Consider the following 20,995-nt stretch of genomic DNA (forward strand, 5'->3'; position numbering starts at 1 on the left):
GGACAACCTGGTGACCATCAGTTCTATTTGGGGCGCATCTACTGAATACACAGGCAATAGAGCTGCATGGTGCATGACCCAAAACACCCAAGCACCAGCTCCAAAACCAGCATCAAACAAGAGAAAGCATAAACAGTGGGGTGGACAGACTTCTTTTCATCCTTAACAAATGCACCTTTGCACCTACTGTGCGAGATCAGTTTTATCTCAAAGCTTGACTTCATCATCGTTATTTGTATCATAGACAGTAACCACCAAAATTTAATTAGCATGTTTATTCGAACACAAGTTACATGAGACCCTTCAACAAAAATATCATAACTAGGCCTCTGCGTATCAGATTTTTTCCACTTAACTTGTCCACAAGACATACTTTGTCAAAACAGCAAAATCAGACTAATTAAACAGTTACGGCAGACAATTGCATGTGAGGCAAAAAGAGTTTTAAGAGCAAAGACCATACAGAGAACATATTACTGGATTACAGCCCAGCATGGATCGTTCTGAAAGCGATAGGAGGATGAAGTTTTCTCCAACACAATACAAGTATACAGCATCACTAGTACACATTTTGCATTAATACCCATAATTATTAAAAAATAGAAATACACTAACTTCAAATATTACTTGGCTAGCCACTATACCTATAAGGTAAAACCATAAATGGACTAACTCTGCTTAGAAGGTGAAAAATACTAAGTCTCTAGAATTAACTAGAGCCCAATTCAGCAAACTACTTACGCATGTGCTTAAGTCCTACTGACAGTAGTGGGGCTTACACATATTGAAGTATTACAATTAACATGGAGCAATTTCAGCATGCATCAACAGTTAAGTACATGCTAAATACTTTCACTGAATCAGGATCATATTCCTTAAAGTACAACAAAGTTATATACACTATAAGAGTCACGATCTTTCTCCCTCAAACTACCGCCCTATCAGAAGACAAACCTCTACTAGGTACAAGAAAAACTGATACAGTCCCCTGAAAAAGCATGGCTTTTCACGTTTTATTAACAACTCCAAAAGCATGCAGAAATCAGTGCTAGGGACAATCTATCTTAACTTTCCTTTTGGTCTTCAGTCTTTCAAAACAACAGAATTTACCCAATTTGCACCGGTATAGTATTAAAACTCTATATGCAATTTGCAAGTTCAAGATCAAGGAACTTGTTTCTTCAGTTCATTCCCCAAGCGACCAATAAGTTCTTAGAACTATACAGCTGTACAATAATGCCAGTGATTATATACAATCCTGCACTAGATACTGGAAGAAAGCTACATAGTTACATAAATAAATGTTCAACTTCAAAAATATTTTATTTCTCTTGCACTTAATATTTAAGTGTTTTTAAAAACACAACAAAAAAAAAACCTCTGCAATGTTGACATGTATCAGCCCTCTCCAATAAAAAAAGATTTCCTGTAGAATTCTTCTTGTCCAGAAGTTATCTGCATGGCTGTTTAAATAACATCAGTCTTGCCGTAGCTATGAAATCCAGGTATCCAGGCAAATGTTCCACATACCTGGGAATGAAACATTCCCATTTTTCTCAGAGAAATTTGATTGTTGGGTTTTGGTTGGTTTGTTTTGTTGTTTGTTTGGGTTTTTTCACTCTTATATAACCCACTATATGATAGTGAACAAAATACTTTTGTTTCATAGAAACAACTAACATTTGCCCACACCGGGCAAATGGTCTATTTACAGATACATTAGGACTGCCTGACTGACAGTGAGTGTGAGTTGCTGGACTCCAAGAAACACGGAGCTTAAAACGGCGACGCTCTCTGCTGAATCGCCTTCCCTTTTAGGATACGTCTTATCTGGAGAATAGAAAAAGACAAAACATCAGTATTCATCATCCTGAAGTGAGTCATAATCTAAAATAATAAAAAAAAACCACCACACCCTAGACCCAGTTCTGCATTCCTCATTTATCTGAGCCTAGGTTCAGTTACACCAGAATTGATCCAATTTTACAGCATTTGAACCAATGAAAGGGAACAGAATCACTCAGTTGCTTAAGTTACTAGCTTCTTAGATCAACAGTCCCCTTTTTCATCATGTATTTGTACAGCTCCTAGGAAAAAGGGATTTTCTTCATCTGTTATTCAGGCCAGAGAACTGTCATTACTAATTATTACAAGAGCAATAAAAGCATGATCTCAGGCCATGCTGACATGAACAAGAGAAGGAATATTAACTCCAGTATGTTGCAGGGTTACAAAGGGAAAAAAAAAAAAAAAAAACACCCCGCTTGGCAGGAAAAAGCTTTTGAGATGGAAAAAAACCAAAAGCTACAAGTGAAACCTGTAATTTCAGGTCTTTGTATATTCTGCCTGATCCTGACATTAAAACCAAAGATCCATGAAAAAAAAAAGGCAAATCTCTTAAATGCTCTAAATCTCTAATCTCTAAATAAAATTGCTAAATCTCTTCCCTACAAGCTGCAACTCAAAATCCAAAAGCAACTTTAGGAGAGGAATAAGGCTTTTGTGAAGATGGGGACAGAAGGGACCAGAGGAAAGGGTTGTTTGGTTTCTTTTTTTACCTGTTCTCCTACAAGGCCATCAGGAACCAGATGAACTGGCTGCTCATTCTCCAAGTTTCTGGCACTCGGATCAGCTCCCTTTCGCATTAGCAGGCGCACAGCATCCAACTGACTCACCCGATACTGCAGGCTGGCAGCCACGTGGAGTGCTGTGTTGCCATTGTAAGCCTGGAGAAGAAAAAGTAATTCCATGAGGAAAAGCCAGGAGCATGCGTCTCCGGACACCGCGGTGCCATACACATGCACATCCCAGACTGTATCTGCATTACGGAAAAATCATGGTACCTTTGCGTTAACGAAAGAGAGGCAGTTGGGCAGCTCCAAAAAGAGACGAATGAGCTCTAAGTTCGCTTCTTCTGCTGCCAAGTGTAAAGCTGAGCGACCACTTTTGCGATCCTAGCAAAAAAGAAACTGTTAGTCTTCCCTGCGGGTGCTTCACCTTACCCAGGGCGAACACGCAGACAAATAAAACAGAAAGCAGAGTAACTGCAGAGTGTTGAACAAACATATTTACACTACAATTCACTGCAAGCCAATCCGAATACACATTTTAATATGAATACCTAACAAACAATGGACCAGATCTCATTTGGCAGTAAGCTTACAAAGCCAAAATATCAAATGTCATACTAAGTAACGATCTGGCCCAGCACAGACCTAAACTAGACAGGGAAGCAGTTTTTAATTAAAATTTGCAGTTCAAGAACAAGGTATCATCAGCACCATATTCCTACAGATACCTCAGAGCATTCCAAACATACTCTTACTTTTAAGACACAACCAGCTGCAGCCAGCGTAGCACCATTCTTAATCCAGAAATTAGACTGTCACCTCCCTCTTTCCCTATGGTTCCATTTGCATTGATAATACCTTGTTCTGAATAAATGCAACATTCTCATTCCACTTGGGGTAAATTAAGCTGTAGGGAAGCTTTCAAATTAGTCTACTTCCTTTGTAATAAAGCTAAGACGTGGTGTGGGAGAAAGGGACATGTTCTGCTTCCACATTCTCTCTGGATCTGGCACTTCACACAAAGCCCCTATACTTACTTTCGCTTCAACAGATGCTCCCATTTGTATTAGAGTCTTGATGGTTTCTACCAGGCTCTTGTTTCTCAGCAGCAGCTCCTGGACCTCAGGGGAGTGAGGTGGCTGGCTGTTTTGCAGCTCATGCAGCACAGCATTATGGGCCAGAACAGCACAGTGCAATGCCGTCAAACCTTAACGTTAAAAAAAAAAAAGTAACTGTCATTAATGAACAAATGCAATACAGAAGTATTGACTGGCTGCTTGGTTTGAAGGATGGATAAAGGAACTTCTCTCCCTGTTAAGCCCAGGGACGGTTCCACATTTCTAAGTGACAGTGATTGCTCTTGAATGGCTTGGGATTTGGGCTGTCCATCGCCAGAGGAATTAAGTATCAACCTACTGTGAGCTCTCAGACAGCAGATAATAAAAGAATCAATTTCTAATACTTCCCTCCTCCTCCTCCCCCCCCCGCCCCCACTGTACTTTAGAAAGAGCTGTTATATGGGAAGCGATTCAATTAAAACAGCTCTCTGGTGTCAGAAATTGTGGCTTCTACATCCACCAATGTATCGCTGGCAACTCACATGTTTTTAACAGCCTGTTACCACCTACACTCTCCATGCCAAACACAGGGATTGCATGTAAGAGGGAAGAGGCCCTGACAGGCACAGACTAACCATGTTTTTATCTGACAGATATGCCAATTGTAATGTAATTTCAATTGTAATTGCAAATTTTAACCTGGCAAAGATACGCTCCATTTTTATTGCTTCTCAACCCAGGACAACCTCCACACCAGCAGCCATAAAACATTGTAACATCCAGTAACTCTGTAAATTATCAACTCTTGACTACTCACCATCATAGTTTGTTGCCTCGAGGTCCACATACTGATTGCTTCCCATGGCTCCCTTTTGGATCGCCTACAAAAGTGGGAACAGGTATGCATTTAGGTCTTATCCAAACCACATATTGCTTACTTAAGTTTGTAAACAGCCTTACTGCAACCAAGTTGCAATAAATAACGGCATTAAGAAGATACTTAATATGTAATTGTTTTCGTAGACTAGAGGATCCCACCAAATTACTCTAAAACACTGGTGAGAATAATCTGAAATTCAGTCTCACATTAAGCCGGTTACTGCAGAGCCCTGAGACCTGCTCACAAGGCTACACAGAGAGAAGGACAAAGGGAGGAGCAGTGTTTTCAGAGTTTCCCCAAGACAACTAATACCAAGTACAAGCGTTAACGCTCAGGGCAGAGCTGCGCCTGACGGGTTCTCACCTGGAGGACCTGGGCATGCCCCTTCTCAGCGCAAACGTGCAACGGCGTTCTGCCCCAGCAGTCGGTGGTGTTGACTTGAGCCCCCAAGCTAACCAGGTCCTGCACAATGAGATGCTGATTGGCAGCCACAGCCACCTGGAAAGCACTCTGCAAACATCAAGAAGAAAATTTAAACTATTAGTCATCTGACCCCGAACAGGAAAGAGCGACTAAAACAAATAAAAAGCCTAGCTACCTGGTATTATTTAAGCAGTGATTATGAATACCAGGAAGCCAGGACAAATGAGGCAGAGCACATAGTTTTACCAGCTCAAGGTGATCCCAAGAAGTATTAATAGCTCAAGGTTAATATTAGTATGCAGGCTAAATCTTGGGGTTAATATTAAATAAGCATTTCACCACATCTTCCTCAAGGTCCAGACATGCAGAAGCACTCAGGTGCGCAAAGCGGGTGCGAAGATTTTTTTGAGAACCTCACCTGGCCGTTGTGCTCTTTAATATCCAGCATGTGCAGGGCAGCCATCTTCCTCGCAAGGACGTAGGAGAGAGCTCGTCGGCCCTGGGCAACCGCAATGTGAAGGAAGCTGCAGGAAAGAGGGGAAACACAGAGTTACACCACCACGCAAAGCTGGGGCTCAAGTCATTACAGAGATCCAAACACATGGGAGTGGTGTTACACTGCCAGCTTCAGACCTCCTCTGGGTGACTAAGACAGAATTACAGGCACCTTCTTCCCAGGGCAATTTAAAGCATCTAAATTACAATCTTTTTCTCCCCATTTACTAGATAAAAGTCTAACAATAAGTACCTGAAATTAGACAAATACCTTATCTACCCAGTCTGCTGCAACTCTGTGCATCGCAGCCCGTCAGCAAGACCATGGGTTTCATTTGACTAGCGAAACTACTGCACTCGTGACACACAAACCCTAATAAACAGCATCCATTAACAACCCCTGGTCCACCAAAACCCCCACAGAAATATTCCCCAGCCTTCCACATCAGAAGCACAGAAACAAACAGCACTCACGTGTCTCCATCCGCGTCTTTTGCAAGGAACTGGTCTTGAGAGATGTTCGCCAGCTTGTTTTCCTCCTGCTCCACTTGCCACTGAAAAAACGACTTGCCCAGCTGCGTCGTGTTTCTGGTGATGTTTTGGTCAGGCAGAGAGACATTCAAAGTCGCCAAAGAGGCACTACGCTCCAGACTACCACAGATGTTATTGGAAAGCAAGCTGAAGTTCGGAGCATGGGGGCCAACATCAGCCTGCGGGTGGGTCATGGGCTGGAGGGGAGCAGAGATGCCCTCTGAGCCTTCGGAGTCATTCAAGAGGGAGGAGAAGCTCTGTGATGGGCAGTACTGCAGCTCGTGGTTCTCAAAGGTGTTCTGCTGGTAGCCAGGAGACTGGTCACTGGAAGCAAATGGCCTGTAGTCCAGGGAGGCATCCGAAGGGTAGCTCTGTGACAAATCCTGGTTCTGCGACGGAGGGAACTGGTAATGCTGCGGTGGATCGAGCATGTGCTGGGAGGTGTGATCTGGGAACGCCTGGTACTTCTGGGATGGGGAGAAAGCCTGTGTTCCTGGGCTGTCCTGGTACTGCTCTCCGGGCGAGCCGTGACTGGGGACGGTGTGCAACCAGCTAACCTGCACCGTGTTCAGAGAAACGGGGCTTGACTCATTCTTGATGTTTATAATGTTCTGAAGCAGGTCAGAACTGCTGTCATGCTTTGGGTCGTTTTTATGCGTCTCCTCCATGTTATCCATAGAAGTTGGGGTCTGGGGTGGTGTCTGTCGGGAGGGGGGGAAGAAAAAAAAAAAAAAAAGAAAAGAAAAATCAAAACAAGCCCCAGAAAGTTAGAGGTATAATTGTATCTGTCAGTTTCTGATCACACAAAGCAAACTGAAAAATAAAGGCACAGAAAAAATTACTGCAAGCTTACCAGGAGGTGTGGGTGAATATTAGCTTGCCGTTTGAAAGAAGGTCCATCAGAAAGGAGCTCGGGAGCCTTTCTTTTGCCACTGTGACCTAGTACGCTCTTCAGCTCTGCTGAAAACAAAATAAATTTAGAATCCACTTGGAGGTTACTCTCACAATCGACTTTAAAAATCTTATCGAAGGGTGTTTAAAAGAAAGGGCTTTTTTTTACCTGTGTACTGCTCGTAATTCACCAATCCTCCTTGTGCCTTTTGAGAAAAATCCAGATTGTTCCATTATTATAATGTTATTTTAGGGGAGAAAAAAAAAAAAAGAAAAAAAAGAAGAAAGAAGCAGAGACATGCTTCTATAAACATAGAATATACCTTAGAATAATTCTAGTACATGATTGTCTAACCCTAATTTAATTGCTTTTAATTAAGGTTAGAAAATGGAAAGACTTTTATGGAACTTAAATGAGAACCACCATTTTTCTTAAGGCTTTTTAAGCTATTTGTTACAATACCACAAAACTCAAGAAAATCTAGAGAAAGACACTGTTCCTTACTGAGGTCTGAGGATTGTTGGGTTTTTTTCTTAAAAATAAACAAGCCAGCCAATTTTATACTTCTTCAATGCCGTGAACAAAATCCCCTTTATTCTTCCCATAATTTCTTTTTTTTTTTTTCCCTTGTTTCTATCTTTTCAGACTGGAGGGGGACGCCTTTATATCATGTGCTCTGCACGGAGGAGCACAACGGCATGACAAACTTCTCTTCTGAGAAGATTCCCCAACTCTCACAATGAATGACCTCACTCCAGCTAACAGGGAGTTTCTGAGGTTTCATAACACAAACTTATCTTTATCCAAACTCCCTTTAGAAAATAAAGCTTAGTAAGAATGCTTTTAGGTGCCTCCTCCTCCTCCCGCCGTAAACCTTCTTGCTAATTTCTTCCCAGCTCTGTTCTTCCACTACGCATTGAAAAGGAAAAACACTGACTCCATCCACATCAGACAAGGCAGCAAGCTCGTTTCTAGCGTTATCGCATGCCTTTTTTTTTTTTTTTAATATATATATTTTTTTTTTCCCCTCCTCCTTTTTGCCAGCTTCAGGAACCACGAAAAGCACTTATGTCAGTGCTGAAAAATGCAGGTTACCTTGCCTTCCTCCGCGGCGGGGCCCGAGGACATCTGCTTGCTGCTCCTGAAGTGCAGCAGGAGCTCCTTCACCGAGTTCTTCACGCGGACCCCTTGGAAAGGTCCTCTGTGCTGCTTCCCCCCCGCCATGTGCTGTTCAACTGTCGGGGCACGAAAACAAAACACGGATTTAAGCGACAACGGAGCTGGCGGCTTAAGCAATAGATAAACAAATAATAATAAAATAAAAAAAACACTGGTGGAAAACAACCTCAATGCCCGGTCTCGCCGAGAAGAGCCGAGGCGAAGCCCCCCTATGCCCCCCTGCACCCCCCGGTTCGCCGCCTCAGGGCCTCGCCCGCAGACCCGGCCCGATGCCGCTCCCGGCGCCGGGCACCCAGCGCCGCCGACGCGCTCCCGCCCGACGCCGAGCTCCTCCTTTTTCACCGCTTCGCAGCTTTTTAAGCCCAAAAGGGTCCGCGATCGATATAGGGGAGGGAGCGGGAACCGCGGCTCCGCGCCTTCCCCCCGCGCCGGGCGCAGGGGACCGGGACCGCCGCGGCCGGGGCTCGCCGTACCTTGCAGCGCGGGGCGGGCACCGCCCCGGGGGTCCCTCCGGCCGCCGCCGCGGCTGCTCACCGAGAGGTCCGAGTCGGAGCCCGGCGACCCCGGGGCGGAGTGGGCCGGCGAGCAGCTGCCCTCGCTGGAGTGGGGCGAGGCCCCGTAGAAGTAGGCGAGGTTGATGGGGCTGCTGAGGGCGCCGCCGCCCCCACCGCCGCCGCCGTCGACGCCATCGGGCGCCGCGTCCCGGCTGCTCTCCACGATCATGGCGGTGCCGCGGGGCGGCGGGCGGCGGCGGAGGAAGAGGGCGGCGGGCGGCGGAGCGGCAGCAGACACTGCCAGGGCTGAGCGGGCGGCGCGGCGGGAGTGGGGGGCGACAGCGCCGCCGGCGGCTCTTATAGAGGCTCCGCCCCCGCCCCCCCTCCCCCCCGGTCGTGGCCGGGGCGGGGCGGGGCCGCGCTTCCCGTAAGGGCGGTGGGACGTGGCCGCGCGCGGGGCGGGGCGAGGGGCGGGGCCGGCGGTATCGACCCGCTCCCCCAGCCCGGGCAGCGGGGTGGGATGGGGATGGTGAGGATGGGAATGATGGGGTGGGATGAAAATGATGAGGATGGGGATGATGGGGCGGGATGGGGAGGATGGGGAAGGGGATGATGAGGATGGGTTTGGGGTGGGATGAGGACAATGGGTATGGGTTTGGGGTGGGATGAGGAGAGGATGATGGGGTTGGGGGTAATGGGGTGGGATGAGAATGATGGGGATGGAGATGATGGGGATGGGATTGGGGTGGGATGGAGAGGATGGAGAGGATTTGGAGGGGGATGATGGGGTGGGATGGGAATGATGGGGATGGGTTTGGGGTGGGGTGAGGACAATGGGTATGGGTTTGGGGTGGGATGAGGAGAGGATGATGGGGATGGGAATAATGGGGTGGGATGAGAATGACGACGGGGATGGGGTGGGATGGGGAGGATGGGGTAGGATGGGATGCCACCTTGCACCCTGTCCTCCAAGGTTATCCCCAGAGGCGTCCCGCAGGTTTTGCAGCCCCCACTCGCAACACCAAATTGCAACCCCAAATTTCCACCCTCTTGTGCGGCTGTAGAGGTGGAAACCACAAGCACCACCCTCGGTCCCCCGCCGCTGCTGATACAGGCTCACATCCCCACACGCACTTACCCCTCACCCCAGGTGTGACAGCGTGGGAGCATTTGCCCTGCTCCTCCCAGGCCTCGGCTCCGGGGAGCCTGGTTTGGGAGGATGGGGATTTTTTTTTGGTCGTGCACGTCAAGTGGGCAGGATCCAGAGAGAAGGGGAACGTGAGTGGTTACTCACGATAGAGATGAGTCATCTCTCTTCCCCTGTTATCGGAGCGGGTAGTAGGCAGGGGGCAGACACAGAAGTTATTTTGTTTTTAGGTTGCACCACACTGCGGTGGCAAAGCCTCTCAGTCGAGGCCAGCGGGAAGAAGCGGGTAAGCAACACGACGCCGAAACAAAAAGCGGGCAAAACCATGTGCCTGCGATTACTGTTAACATCACTACCGAGCTATTACCAATATTCGCAGGGGAGACTTCTCAGATTTCTACTTTGCAAACAAATATTTCTGCTTTCCTCATTTCCATTGAGGTAACCATCTTGTAAAATACGAGCGAGCTTTTTTGTCCACGAGGTTGCGATTGGGATGTTTTTAGCACCGCGGCTGCCCCCAAAATATGTAGTAAAACAACATGGTATTTCTAAAGTCTATTATGCAAATTGGAGGTCTATAATTTAGATTATTATACATGTTTTAACTGTATTAAAAAACATGGGACAGGTGCAACATGAAATTATATTAATCAGCCCATGAGGAGGCAGGAGGGAATTACTTTATATTATTCAAATATTTCTTCCACTGTCAGGTGAAGGAAGGGTTTCACTGGGAATTAGCTAGGCAGTTTTCTACTCCAAGGACTGTTTTTTTTACACCATAGATTGAATTTATGCAGTCACAGTAAAATTTGCAAATGTAACCCATAAAATCAAATCAGATGCTGAGTAGTGCCAGAAATAGCACAGTCTAATAAAGGTAAAAACTCGCTTGCTCCCTCATCAGCAGCTATCTCCCAAGTGCACCTTCTCCCTCATTCAACAAACCTCTTTATGCAAGTGATGATTTGTTAAATCAGGCTGTATGTTTTAAACACGCAAGGAGATGGTTGTTCTTCAAGCCTCAGATCTCAGTTACAATACCTTAGCCTTAGGTAGATGCTTTTAAGTATTTCCTCTTTGAAAAGCACTTGCTGCTCCGAAATCCTTCAGCCCCCGAACACTCTTTGCACCGTTGGTGGCCGATGGGAGGGCCTACAACCCAGCTTTCCAAAAGCGGATCCGACTTGATCAACCTTTGCGTCCGCATCCCTGCCAAGTAGCCCAGAAAGCCAGTCATTTTTTTAATCTAGCCGGGAGGGTCCCAAACTGCTGCAGCAAATGGATCTTGCCTTTTAACGAGCAAATGGTAACGTGAATCTGAGAAGTCTATAATCCCGAAAATCAGATTTGGCATCATAGTTGCCTGCAGTTCCCTTAAAAACGTCAAGATTAAAAGTGGATTTCAAACCGAAAGTGCATTTCTCTCATTGTAGTCCTACTGTGTCATGGAAGGTCCCTAAACCACACGCAGGCAGGGACAGACAGCACCTTTACCCTTGCCATTCAGTAACGATTTAATTGAAGATTAGTCTCTATGTATGAATGGAAACTATTCTACGAAACAATTTAATGAGGTTTTTGTCTTAAAGAGGGTGTGGAATTTCTTTTTCTCTTCTATTCCAAAGTTTCTACTTTCCCGAAGGCTGACTTGCTCTCCTTTTACCAAGCAGAATCCACTTCAGGCAACACTCTGATACCTCAACTCGTACGTGTTTCATCAGCTGCATCTTATTTCTCAGGTCTTCTGGCATAAATCTACTCCCAGTCAAAGCAGATTAAGACAAGTCTAATTCCACCGAGCTCTGTAACAAAAGGCTCTTTCAAAAATACACACACCCATCGGTTGCACAAGATGAGCTGGCTCCCAGCAGCCTTCTGCTCTCAAAGCACTTCCATGCGAGTTACTGGTAAATTATTGCTACATCTACAAATTGTAATTATTAATGCTGCAGACCTTGAGCGTTTGGATTTTGGCCCAAACACTACGTAACATCTGCAGTGACCCAAACCCCGTGAGGTGTCTTCAGCCTAAGAAAGTTCCTCCTGGGCAGGGTGGTGACCAAAAGCGCTTGTCACCTCTTCTCCTGATGGGAAACCCAGCGCAGCCCGTACAGACAGCAACAAACCAGGGGAAAGGGAAGGTGGGCTGGAAAGGTGCAGCAGGCCTGTGGTGTCCAGGCGGTTCCAGCCCGCTTTGGCCAGGCTGTAGCACAGGGCAACCATCAACCTCCAGAGCTGGAGAAGGCTGCGAAGCCAGCACGGAGGAGGAGGAGGATGCCTCAGCTCCCCCAGCGCTGCCCTCCCAGGTTTTTATTGCACCACCTCCATTTACTGGGATGGATCAATAATGCCAACTAGCGGCCGGTATTAGCAACGTTTGTCCTGAAACCTTTCTTGCATACTCCAGGAAACAGTGAGATGTGCCTATCTTGGTATCTCGGACCACTGCAAAAATCAGAAACAAAACGCATTTGTTTCCAAAAACCCTGCTCCTTCCTTCTCTTCAGAACACAGCCTGGGCAAGTATTGTGGAATTAAAGCTCATTTCCACCTCAACATGAGGAAAAACTTCTTTACTTTGAGGGTGACAGAGCACTGGAACAGGCTGCCCAGGGAGGTGGTGGAGTCTCCGTCTCTGGAGACATTCCAAACCCAGCTGGACGCGTTCCTGTGCAACCCGCTCTAGGTGACCCTGCTCTGGCAGGGGGGTTGGACTAGATGGTCTCCAGAGGTCCCTTCTCTGTGATTCTGTGAAAGCTAATCAGCCTTGGTTTAGGTTATATCACTATACTTGATCACTGAAACAGCTTTGATCGCTGCTTTTGAGCGTGTGACTTGTGCACACACCCGAGCTGCTTTGCTGGGATCTGGAAAATCAGACAAGAACACAAAAAAATTCTGCTGTGTCAAAGCTTGCACTCGCTGGGTAGGGGTCCCATCACAAAAGTCAGGAGGGTTGAAAGTTAACACCTTAGACTTTTACCACCAACAAAGCGTCTAGGCTCAGCACAGTCATGTGTCTGCCTTCTGCTGCCCTGTTCAGAGCCAGCACCAGGAAAAGGTGCACTGGACCTGCTGTGCTGGGCTTCCCTCTGCATCAGGCCTCCACGGACTGTGTCCTCGTTACACGGAAACAGGTGAGCCATTGCCCTATGTCAAAGCAAAATCAAGGACCCTGCTCAGTGTTTTGAGTTGGTTTTTTTGTTAAAACAGACTTCCACGCTTCCAACACCCTTTTTAATTGTAACCATGAGACTTTCTCTCATATCTGGGCCCTCATACTGAGAGCAGCATTTTGATAATGACAGCACAAATTCAGACTGAGGGAGACATTTTGCTGCCTGGCTTTCAGCCATCTCTGGTTTATCCTTTCTGACAGGAGGTTTGCAGCCCGAGCTGCAATGCCGCGGGGCAGGAGACGACTCCTGGGCCATCCTGTGAAGGGACAGCAAAGCAGCTGAAAGGAAACCTCCAGCACAACCGCCTGGGATCAGACTGGCAAAGCCCACGCACGGCATCAGGCAGCAGAGGGGGTACCAGGCAGACAGGTCGAGCACTCTCAGCTTGGAAAAGTTTGTGCTGCAAAGCTTGGGCAGAGATTTGTGCATGCTTGTAAACACATCCTCCTAACAGCCCATGCCATCCCTATAGCTTCGAGTGTAAGTAATCACCACCGATCTGATCCCTGACGTAACTTGTCCCTACCTCTCTATGGTCAAATGATGCGGCCTCACAGTTCACCCTCACGTCCTGGTCTCAGAATTGGTAACAGTGCTCTTAACATGAGCTCAATTCTGGGGTCACTGGTAAGAGAAACTACCTCCTTTGGGTGAAGCCTGGGCATGGTTTGCTCTAGGGCTGCTCCCTAGAGGCAGCATGGGCAAGACTCTGACGGTTGTCTCCCTCGCTGTTAGCTTACTCTCCAAGAAGTCATTCTACCTTCTCTTCCCCCTCAGAAAATCCCCTGGAAGCCGTAGCTCCAGGTCACACATGTGACAGGTTGAAAGAAAAAAACCCAACCAAACAAACAGAAGATGCGTCTTGGGGAGGCCACGTGGGGCTCAGAAGCGACCAAGGCAAAGGATTGTCACACTGTATGGATGTGGCTGGTCTGCTATAAAGAAAGGGCTAGCCTTTACAGCATCAGTATGCTGCTCAGTCCCTGGTGCACATACTGGGGTGAATGCTGTAACCCCAGTTACATATATATATATATAAAAAAAAAATACATATATAGATAGATATATAGAGAAATAGAGAGAGAGTATACATATATATATATAGCTATATATAGCATACATATATATGCTATACATGTAGGGTTTCACTAACTAACTAAATACATACATAAATAAATAAAACAAGCTCAGAAAGTGGAGCTTTGCCTTCCCTGTAGAGCTGCACGTAGTCACTTTGCCAGGCACATAACCACAAGTGAGGAGCTTGCCAGCTCTCAGAGCAGACCACGGCTCAGCGGGTACGGAGCAGAATAAACATCTCTCTTCGGTCTGCCTCCTGTGCAGCAGCCCAGGACACGGGTCAGCCTCTAGGTAAGGCGGCAGAGCACAAACTACTAGCAACAAGCACTTGGTTTCGCAACACATTTCTGGAGCGGTATAACCTTTGTGGTATTTCTTAAACTGGAAATAAAAATGGTAGTTTACAATCCAGTTGCTTAACACAAGTGAATATTTGCTGTATGGATGTCGAATGCTCCTTATTCTCCGATGGGTGTAATTAACCTGCTGCTGCTGCCTGTGCGTCGCGGCATGCGCACACCACCACCACCCTGCCTCTGTACCCAAGCAGCATTTCCACCCACCACGCAAACCCCGAGCCATCCCGCGTAACACTCGGTTTGCTTATAGAATAGCATCGAGAAAAACAGAGGTAAAAGCTTCGTAACTATTCCACTCCTGGAGACCGTTCAGGATCAATACCTACGTTTGCTTTAACGGTTCAGGAGACCACACATCAGCAGGTTGGAAGTGGTCCATGACACATTTTTGCTCTAAAAGCCAGTACAGAGGAGTCAGTGTTTCTTCCCTCTTTGCTATACTCGTATTGCCACATTCTTCCCAGACGTTGGTCTCCAAGACTGACATTCTGGGATTAGCCTGAACTTCAAAAGGGGGCATGTATAATTCTTCATATTAAAGGAAAACTCAGACTGTTCATTTAACATACATCTTTTGGGGCTTGCTCCTTTGATCCAAAGAATGCCCTCAATTCTGCTTTTTTCCTCCCAGGTTGTTTGATATTTATAAATAAATAAATAGAGTGGGTTGCTACTAAGCAGATCCTTTCACACTGTGTATATAAAGCATCTGAGATCAGTATGGAACAAAAGAAACCTCAAACCCAGCAAGCGCTACAAAGCTGTCTAAGCGTATCTCATTTCTGTACAAGTAAACAGTTTCCCTGTACATACACCTTGTGCTTGTGGACATTCCTCTCAACGTACTCAGGGCCCTGGTTAGTCATGTTTTCTCATAAACTTATGTATCTCACTAGTTCATTAGCGCCTTGCAGTAGGAAGGCATGGCTAAGAAATACACGCACCACTGATGTCACAGTGTGTAAACACGGAGCAGAAGGCCATTTCCCCATAGCAAAGGGCAACGTCATATGTCACCTGTAAAGGATATTGTGTGTACATAGATGAGGTAAATATTTTTTTTTTCTCGAAATTTTTTTCTCATTACGATATTCCAGTTTAGGAAGGGAGTTAGCACAGTTTCTCAGTGCTGGTAAGGAGTCTCAGTGGAGGTCTAAAGGGGTAAGTATCAGTTTTCCTTGTGACCCATGCTGAAGACGTTTTTCCTCCTAACTTGAGCGACCAACCCGTGTTAAAACCTCTCATTCTGATCCCACATTCACAGTTCCCTGGAAGTGTTCAAGACCAGGCTGGATGGATCCAGTGTAGTGGGAGGTGTCCCTGTCCATGGCAGGGCGTTTGGAACAAGATGATCTTTAAGGTCCCTTCCAGCCCAGACCATTCTATGATTCTATTTTCTGATGTCAGATAGGAGAAGGAGCCCGTGCTGTAGCCACAGTTCTGGTGGACTTCCATTTCAGTCTTCCTACCCAACACAAACAAAAAACTCTCCAACCACCTGTAAAACAAAATCACTTTCTAGCAGGGACTGCAGAGCTGTCCGAATGCAGTATCACCACTCAACTCTTTAGTACAGGAACAAGAGGAAAAACTGCTTTATTACAATCAGACTAACGCAGAAAAATATGATTTTTCAAACGGCAATCTACCCAGGACCCTGTTTTTCTAGTCTCTCAATTTATGTTTAGTAATGGATAACCTATCTAAGGTTAAGGTTGACATACATCCAGGCTTTCCCAACATGTGTTTTTCCACTCAAAAACATTGCCCAGGGCGTTTTTTAAAATTTACCCACTTCTTGGACACGGCAAATCAGTCACACCTACTGGACAGCAGATCTAACTGGGCTGACCAGTCCAGAAATCCCAGGCACACTGGCAGCACGGGTGCAGATCAGCCGTGCTGTGGTTGCATGGCAGGATCGGGTTCAACACCTGCAGGAAGCCTCAGCATTGATTTGCACAATCCCACACAGCCTGTGAGCACACCCTCCGCTCAAGGGTGCAGATCGGCTGCAGGAAAGCCCAGGCAGAAAGAAGACAACCACAGTAAAAGACACTTGTACCACATTAACACTGCAAAGATCATTGAAGGGAATGCCCTCCTCTTATGTCTTGATCTTATTTCACTGTGTTTTCCAGCTTACAGAATTTAAATGCCTTCAATTCATAATTCCATTCACTAGAGAAATTCCAGCTTTCAAAACACATGGCTGGCTGGCCTTGGGAAAGTCCTGAAACTCAGCTGTAGAGCTGTCCTCCATTAGTCAGACAAAAATTCAATAAACAGGAAATTTTCTCATTTAAAAAAGCACCTAAACTAAGGCAGCCAAACAAAATCTTATTACGGTAGGGGAGATGTCAGGTTGCTTCCAAGCAGCAGTACAAAAGCTTTCCTGGTGCTTGGGGTGAATTGCATATACTAGGGCAGGTTTTAACTTCAGTTAAATGAGTGCTGGGACAACTGGGACAACATCGCTCCATCTATGGGTCAGAATTTACTGCCACGTAAGTCTCAACCACAGATGCCCTATGTCTGCATAAAGGATCTTAATATCATGGAAAGGATACTAATACTATGTTCTTTCTGGCTTCTACAGACTTAACAGCCAGTTGCTACACATTCAGAAAGAAATCCATGACAGTAATGACAAATTCGCGGTAATACGTAAATTGCGCAGCACGAGTTAGCATAAAGCATCAAAAAAGTTGGAAATAAACTCTTTGATTTGGTGGGGCACGGTGTGGAGCTCTGTTCCCAGGCGTTGGCTCCCTCCTCCAGATCTCAGCTGGGGAAAGACACGGACCGAAGCCAGACGCATCCTGTCTGACAGGACACTGCTCTTCACAGAAGCCGGCCCATGGATGTTCGAGTTTCCTTTTCATTTCCTGCCAATTTCTTCAGAAGAAAGCAAGAGCAAAGGCAAGCTCTTGTTTCTACCTCGCACGTTTTTGTCTCAGGAGCTTGTGACCGTGAACGCGAAAAGTCACGGGGGACGTTTCTCAGCAGCACCTTCAGGATTGAGTCCTCCTGCCCCTGAAAGCCCGGGGCTGGAAGCAACGCCAGGCCCGGCCACCTGGACTGCGGCAGGAGGGAGAGCCGAAGGCTGGGACGGGGCTGTGCCTGCCACCACGCTGCTCAGGGGTGGGAAGGGAAGCTTCCCAGTGCCCAGGAGAGCTGCTGGAAGCCCATTTCCAGCAGACATTGGATGATGATGATGATGATGATGATGATATCCCAACCACTGCCTGTGGGGTGGCAGCGGGGCTTTGATGTAGGCAGGGCAGGGTGCAGGGCTGCGGCCCTCAGCACCCAGGGGCAGAGGGCATTTCCTCCCCACACACCCCCTCCTCCTATCCACTGCCACTAAACACAACAGGAAGCACGTGGCTCGCTGTAAAGAAAGTCAATAAAAGGTCTAACGCGGCAAAAAGAAATCACTTGCCTCAGGAACCAAGCTGATACCAGAGTTTTGTTTGCAGCAGAAGTATGGCCTTCTTCCCAATGTGCCTAGGTGATATTTTCCTTGACCGCTGGTCACCTGGTCTGAGCCCAGAGTATCACCCTATCTCTGCCCTCTATGTGTCTCCAGGCAAGCTACGATGTCCCAGCTGAAAATACCTGGCTTCCATCTAAAGTACTTGCAAGCTACCCATCCCCAGCCACGGACAAGTCTCCGATGACACCATGGTACAAACATGCCCCCAAATTTGGAGGGGGGGGGGCGCGCTCTAAAGTCCAGACCACTTTTCATCCTCTGCAAGAAGCTCAGTGCTGAGCTGCCTCTTCCCTGCCTGCCAGAAACAGGCACGGGTAATGAACCGGGGTGCTGCATAATCGACCTCATGTGGTAAGCCAGAGAAACCCTCACCAGGCGATGAAAAGCAGCTTATGGTTTGGTTTAATAAACCCCTTAACATAACAAATTTTAAAGTGATGTTTAAGTTCATTAAACTTAGTTCTTTTAATTCCCACAGATATTCTGGTAAATTACAAGAAAGTAGGTGTAGATCCCTATTTTTATATACGTTTCCTTGTGTTGTCTCACACTGCACTTTACTCCTGTCCTGTTGAAGCTGGCAGGCTCGTATGCGGATGATGCTCTGCTATTCTAAAATTACTGATGAGGTGCCAGGAAAGAAACTAATCAAGATTATACAAAACACCCGCTTCCACTAACAATGTTTCTTCCATTCAGTGCTCTTGGAGTTTAGCTTTCCATCCATCTACCCACCCAACCATCCATCCATCCATTTAAACTCTGGAAAGCTACTACATCCTCCCCGTGGGAAAAAAAAAAAAAAAAGAATATTGTTTCAGAGAGATTTGCACAAAACAGCTACACTATTTAGAGGTATTTTACCTCCAGATCTACTGTGGGCTTTCAAAAATCCCACCGTTCATTGCGATTTCCTTCAATATTGGTTACCACCCATTACCTTACTAAAAGCCAGCCACGCTTCTGTACCCAACCCCAAAACATGCACAGACAATTACAGCATGAGACACTCGCAACGCTATTAGAAGTAAAAAAATAATGAGAAGCCAATATCGTTCCAATCAATGACAGGGTTTAAGCAATAGAGCAAATAAAATGGTAATAGTGTACCTTCATGTCAGAGGAGTGAAGTTAGAATTAGCTCCATGGAAAACAAGCCAGTTCTTTGCTCCCCACTGGGAATGGATCGTCCCTTATGGCCACGTCTCTGTGAATGATTGAAGAGTTCCTCTGAGGTTTAATGATATGAAACAGAGAAGCAGCAGCGAGGAATTTTCCCCCCCGGCTCACAAAAGTCCTGCTTACTCTGTCTTTCTGGTCACAGAGAAAAACCCCATATATGTTAAAAAAAAAAAAAAAAAAGTACCCTAAGCAACCCTCCCCCCACCAAGTTTATTACAGCTCCAGGCTGAGTGCCCACAGGGCTCTTTATTGCAGTGGATCACACATCATTTATCTTTCAGCGCTGTTTCACCGTGGGGGATGTTATGACATGTGAGAGGAAGCGGCAGGGTGGAGGAGGAGGGTGGTGTGAGTGTGGCTCCCTGGACTTTTTCTGTGCGGTGGAATTTCCCAGGCGGGGTAAGCCCTGGCGGGGACATTCCCCTGCCAGAGAGGCTGGCAGGAAACCCCAGCCTGGCGTAACGCTGCCAAAAAAGGGTCTAGAAGATGCTGATGCGAGTTCCGCGGCAAAAACAATGAAAAAGGGCTGGGCAACAATGGGGCGAAGAGAAACCTGCAGCGTACAACGCAGCGGGGTTTCTTTCCTGACAGGGTCAGGTTCTCCTCCTTGCCTGCCTACCTCCTGCCTGCAGCGCTGCCTGTGTACCTACACACAGCCAAGCTGCTTGGGCACTACCGGACAAGCAGGTGCCTGCATAGCGGTCCCACAGGAAGCGAGAGAGATACACTGTCCCACAGAGTAAAAAAAAAAAAAAAAATAAATAAACAGAGGTAGAGCAGGGCAAACACCTCTCCTTGGCAACTGTCTGGAGTTCAGTGGGATTTGTCCCTCAGAAAGGTCGGGATGAGTTTCACAGAGGCTACTGTCACTTAGCGTGAAAGCTCCAGACATCCAGAAGCCTGATTAAAATGGGGGAAACAGTAAAAAAAAATAAGGGGGGGTGGGGGAGAGGAAGTACTCTCCTTTGTCATAGATGTATCAGATGTCACCTGCTTCAGTTGATACAACAACCTTCAGCATGGAAGAAGTTTCCAGGATTTTCCTCAAAGGTGAGCAGATCCTTTTCTTCTCCTTTCAGCAGTGGCCAAGATGCACTACGCTTATCAACTATGGCAAGCAAGGACAGGACACCCCGATGTTCTCAGAGCAAACACCCCCTGGCTTCAGTGCCTTTCCCTGCCCCTTCCCAAGCACAGTTAACGCAGACGGTTCCTGGAGGCTGGAGCCAACAAGGTAAAAGCACTGAACCACTGATCCCCCTGCTCGTTGCATCCCCAGTGCCTTCTGCACTGCAATGTAGATGTTAAAAACAAACCAACCCCCCTCAGAGTTTACCCCCACCCTTGCCCTGCCTCAGCAAGCTGCAGGAGGGAGGTAGGAGAGAATGTCTCCTTCCCAAAGGCGATCATTTTGAAACCTTCCCCCTGCAGGCAGGAAACACTGCGTGGGCTCCATCTTCCTGTTCGCAGATGTATTATATCACTGGAACATGTTCAACTGGTAATCTCGATGGGCTCAGTACTTTTCTTTGAAACAAGAGCAGTTTGTTCCAGCCGGGGCTGGTATTTGATTGCTCGCTCGCTGAAGGCCGGTGGTGCCCTCAGTCTTGTCTAACGCATGGCAGGGCAGTGCCCGGCCAGACCCTGGCCCTGCTCTCTCCTGCAGCAACTGTGGAGCAAAGTGTGCTGATACTGGGGACCTCAGAGGCTTCTGGGGGCCTTCACAAGGTACCAAGACCTCTCCTTGCAAAGAGGGAAGGCTGCAGCCCCAGAGGGACACGGGTGGCCCAACATCAGCGGCAGTAGGAGCAGCACCTGGAGCACCACTCACCTCATCCAGCTTCTCCAACCCTTCCTCCCCAGGTGTTGCTGTCTCTTGAATCAGGGCAGCTCAGGTGCTCTGTCTCCTAAAGCCATGGGGACAAGTGTTATCAGCTGTAAATGCACCTTCCTGAGTACCACTCACCTGTGCAAATGGGCAATCCCTGCTCCAAAGGAAAGGAAAGTCCAAATAGGGCAAA

At 47.0% G+C, this 20,995-nt stretch overlaps 1 protein-coding gene across 6 annotated transcripts; it reads right to left on the minus strand.

Moving 5' to 3' along the window:
* Positions 1-275: 275 nt before the first annotated feature.
* Positions 276-18,928, minus strand: NFKBIZ (NFKB inhibitor zeta). 6 transcript variants are annotated; one of them, XM_063349741.1, is made up of 12 exons: positions 8,502-8,859; positions 7,945-8,084; positions 7,018-7,054; positions 6,811-6,914; positions 5,901-6,658; positions 5,350-5,455; positions 4,872-5,018; positions 4,446-4,509; positions 3,608-3,777; positions 2,844-2,954; positions 2,559-2,726; positions 276-1,830 (listed from the first exon to the last, which is right to left on the minus strand). In XM_063349741.1, the coding sequence occupies exons 1-12, from the start codon at positions 8,749-8,751 to the stop codon at positions 1,777-1,779; spliced, it is 2,109 nt and encodes a 702-aa protein (XP_063205811.1). In that variant the 5' UTR covers positions 8,752-8,859; the 3' UTR covers positions 276-1,776. The 6 variants fall into 6 exon arrangements, with proteins under 6 accessions (XP_063205811.1, XP_063205806.1, XP_063205826.1 ...); XM_063349736.1 differs by having other exon boundaries at positions 6,811-6,917; XM_063349756.1 differs by lacking the exons at positions 276-1,830; positions 8,502-8,859 and adding an exon at positions 18,903-18,928 and having other exon boundaries at positions 1,838-2,726; positions 6,811-6,917.
* Positions 18,929-20,995: the final 2,067 nt, after the last annotated feature.

This window comes from Chroicocephalus ridibundus, chromosome 1 (assembly GCF_963924245.1).
Source record: "Chroicocephalus ridibundus chromosome 1, bChrRid1.1, whole genome shotgun sequence".
NCBI classification, from domain to species: Eukaryota; Metazoa; Chordata; class Aves; order Charadriiformes; family Laridae; genus Chroicocephalus; species Chroicocephalus ridibundus.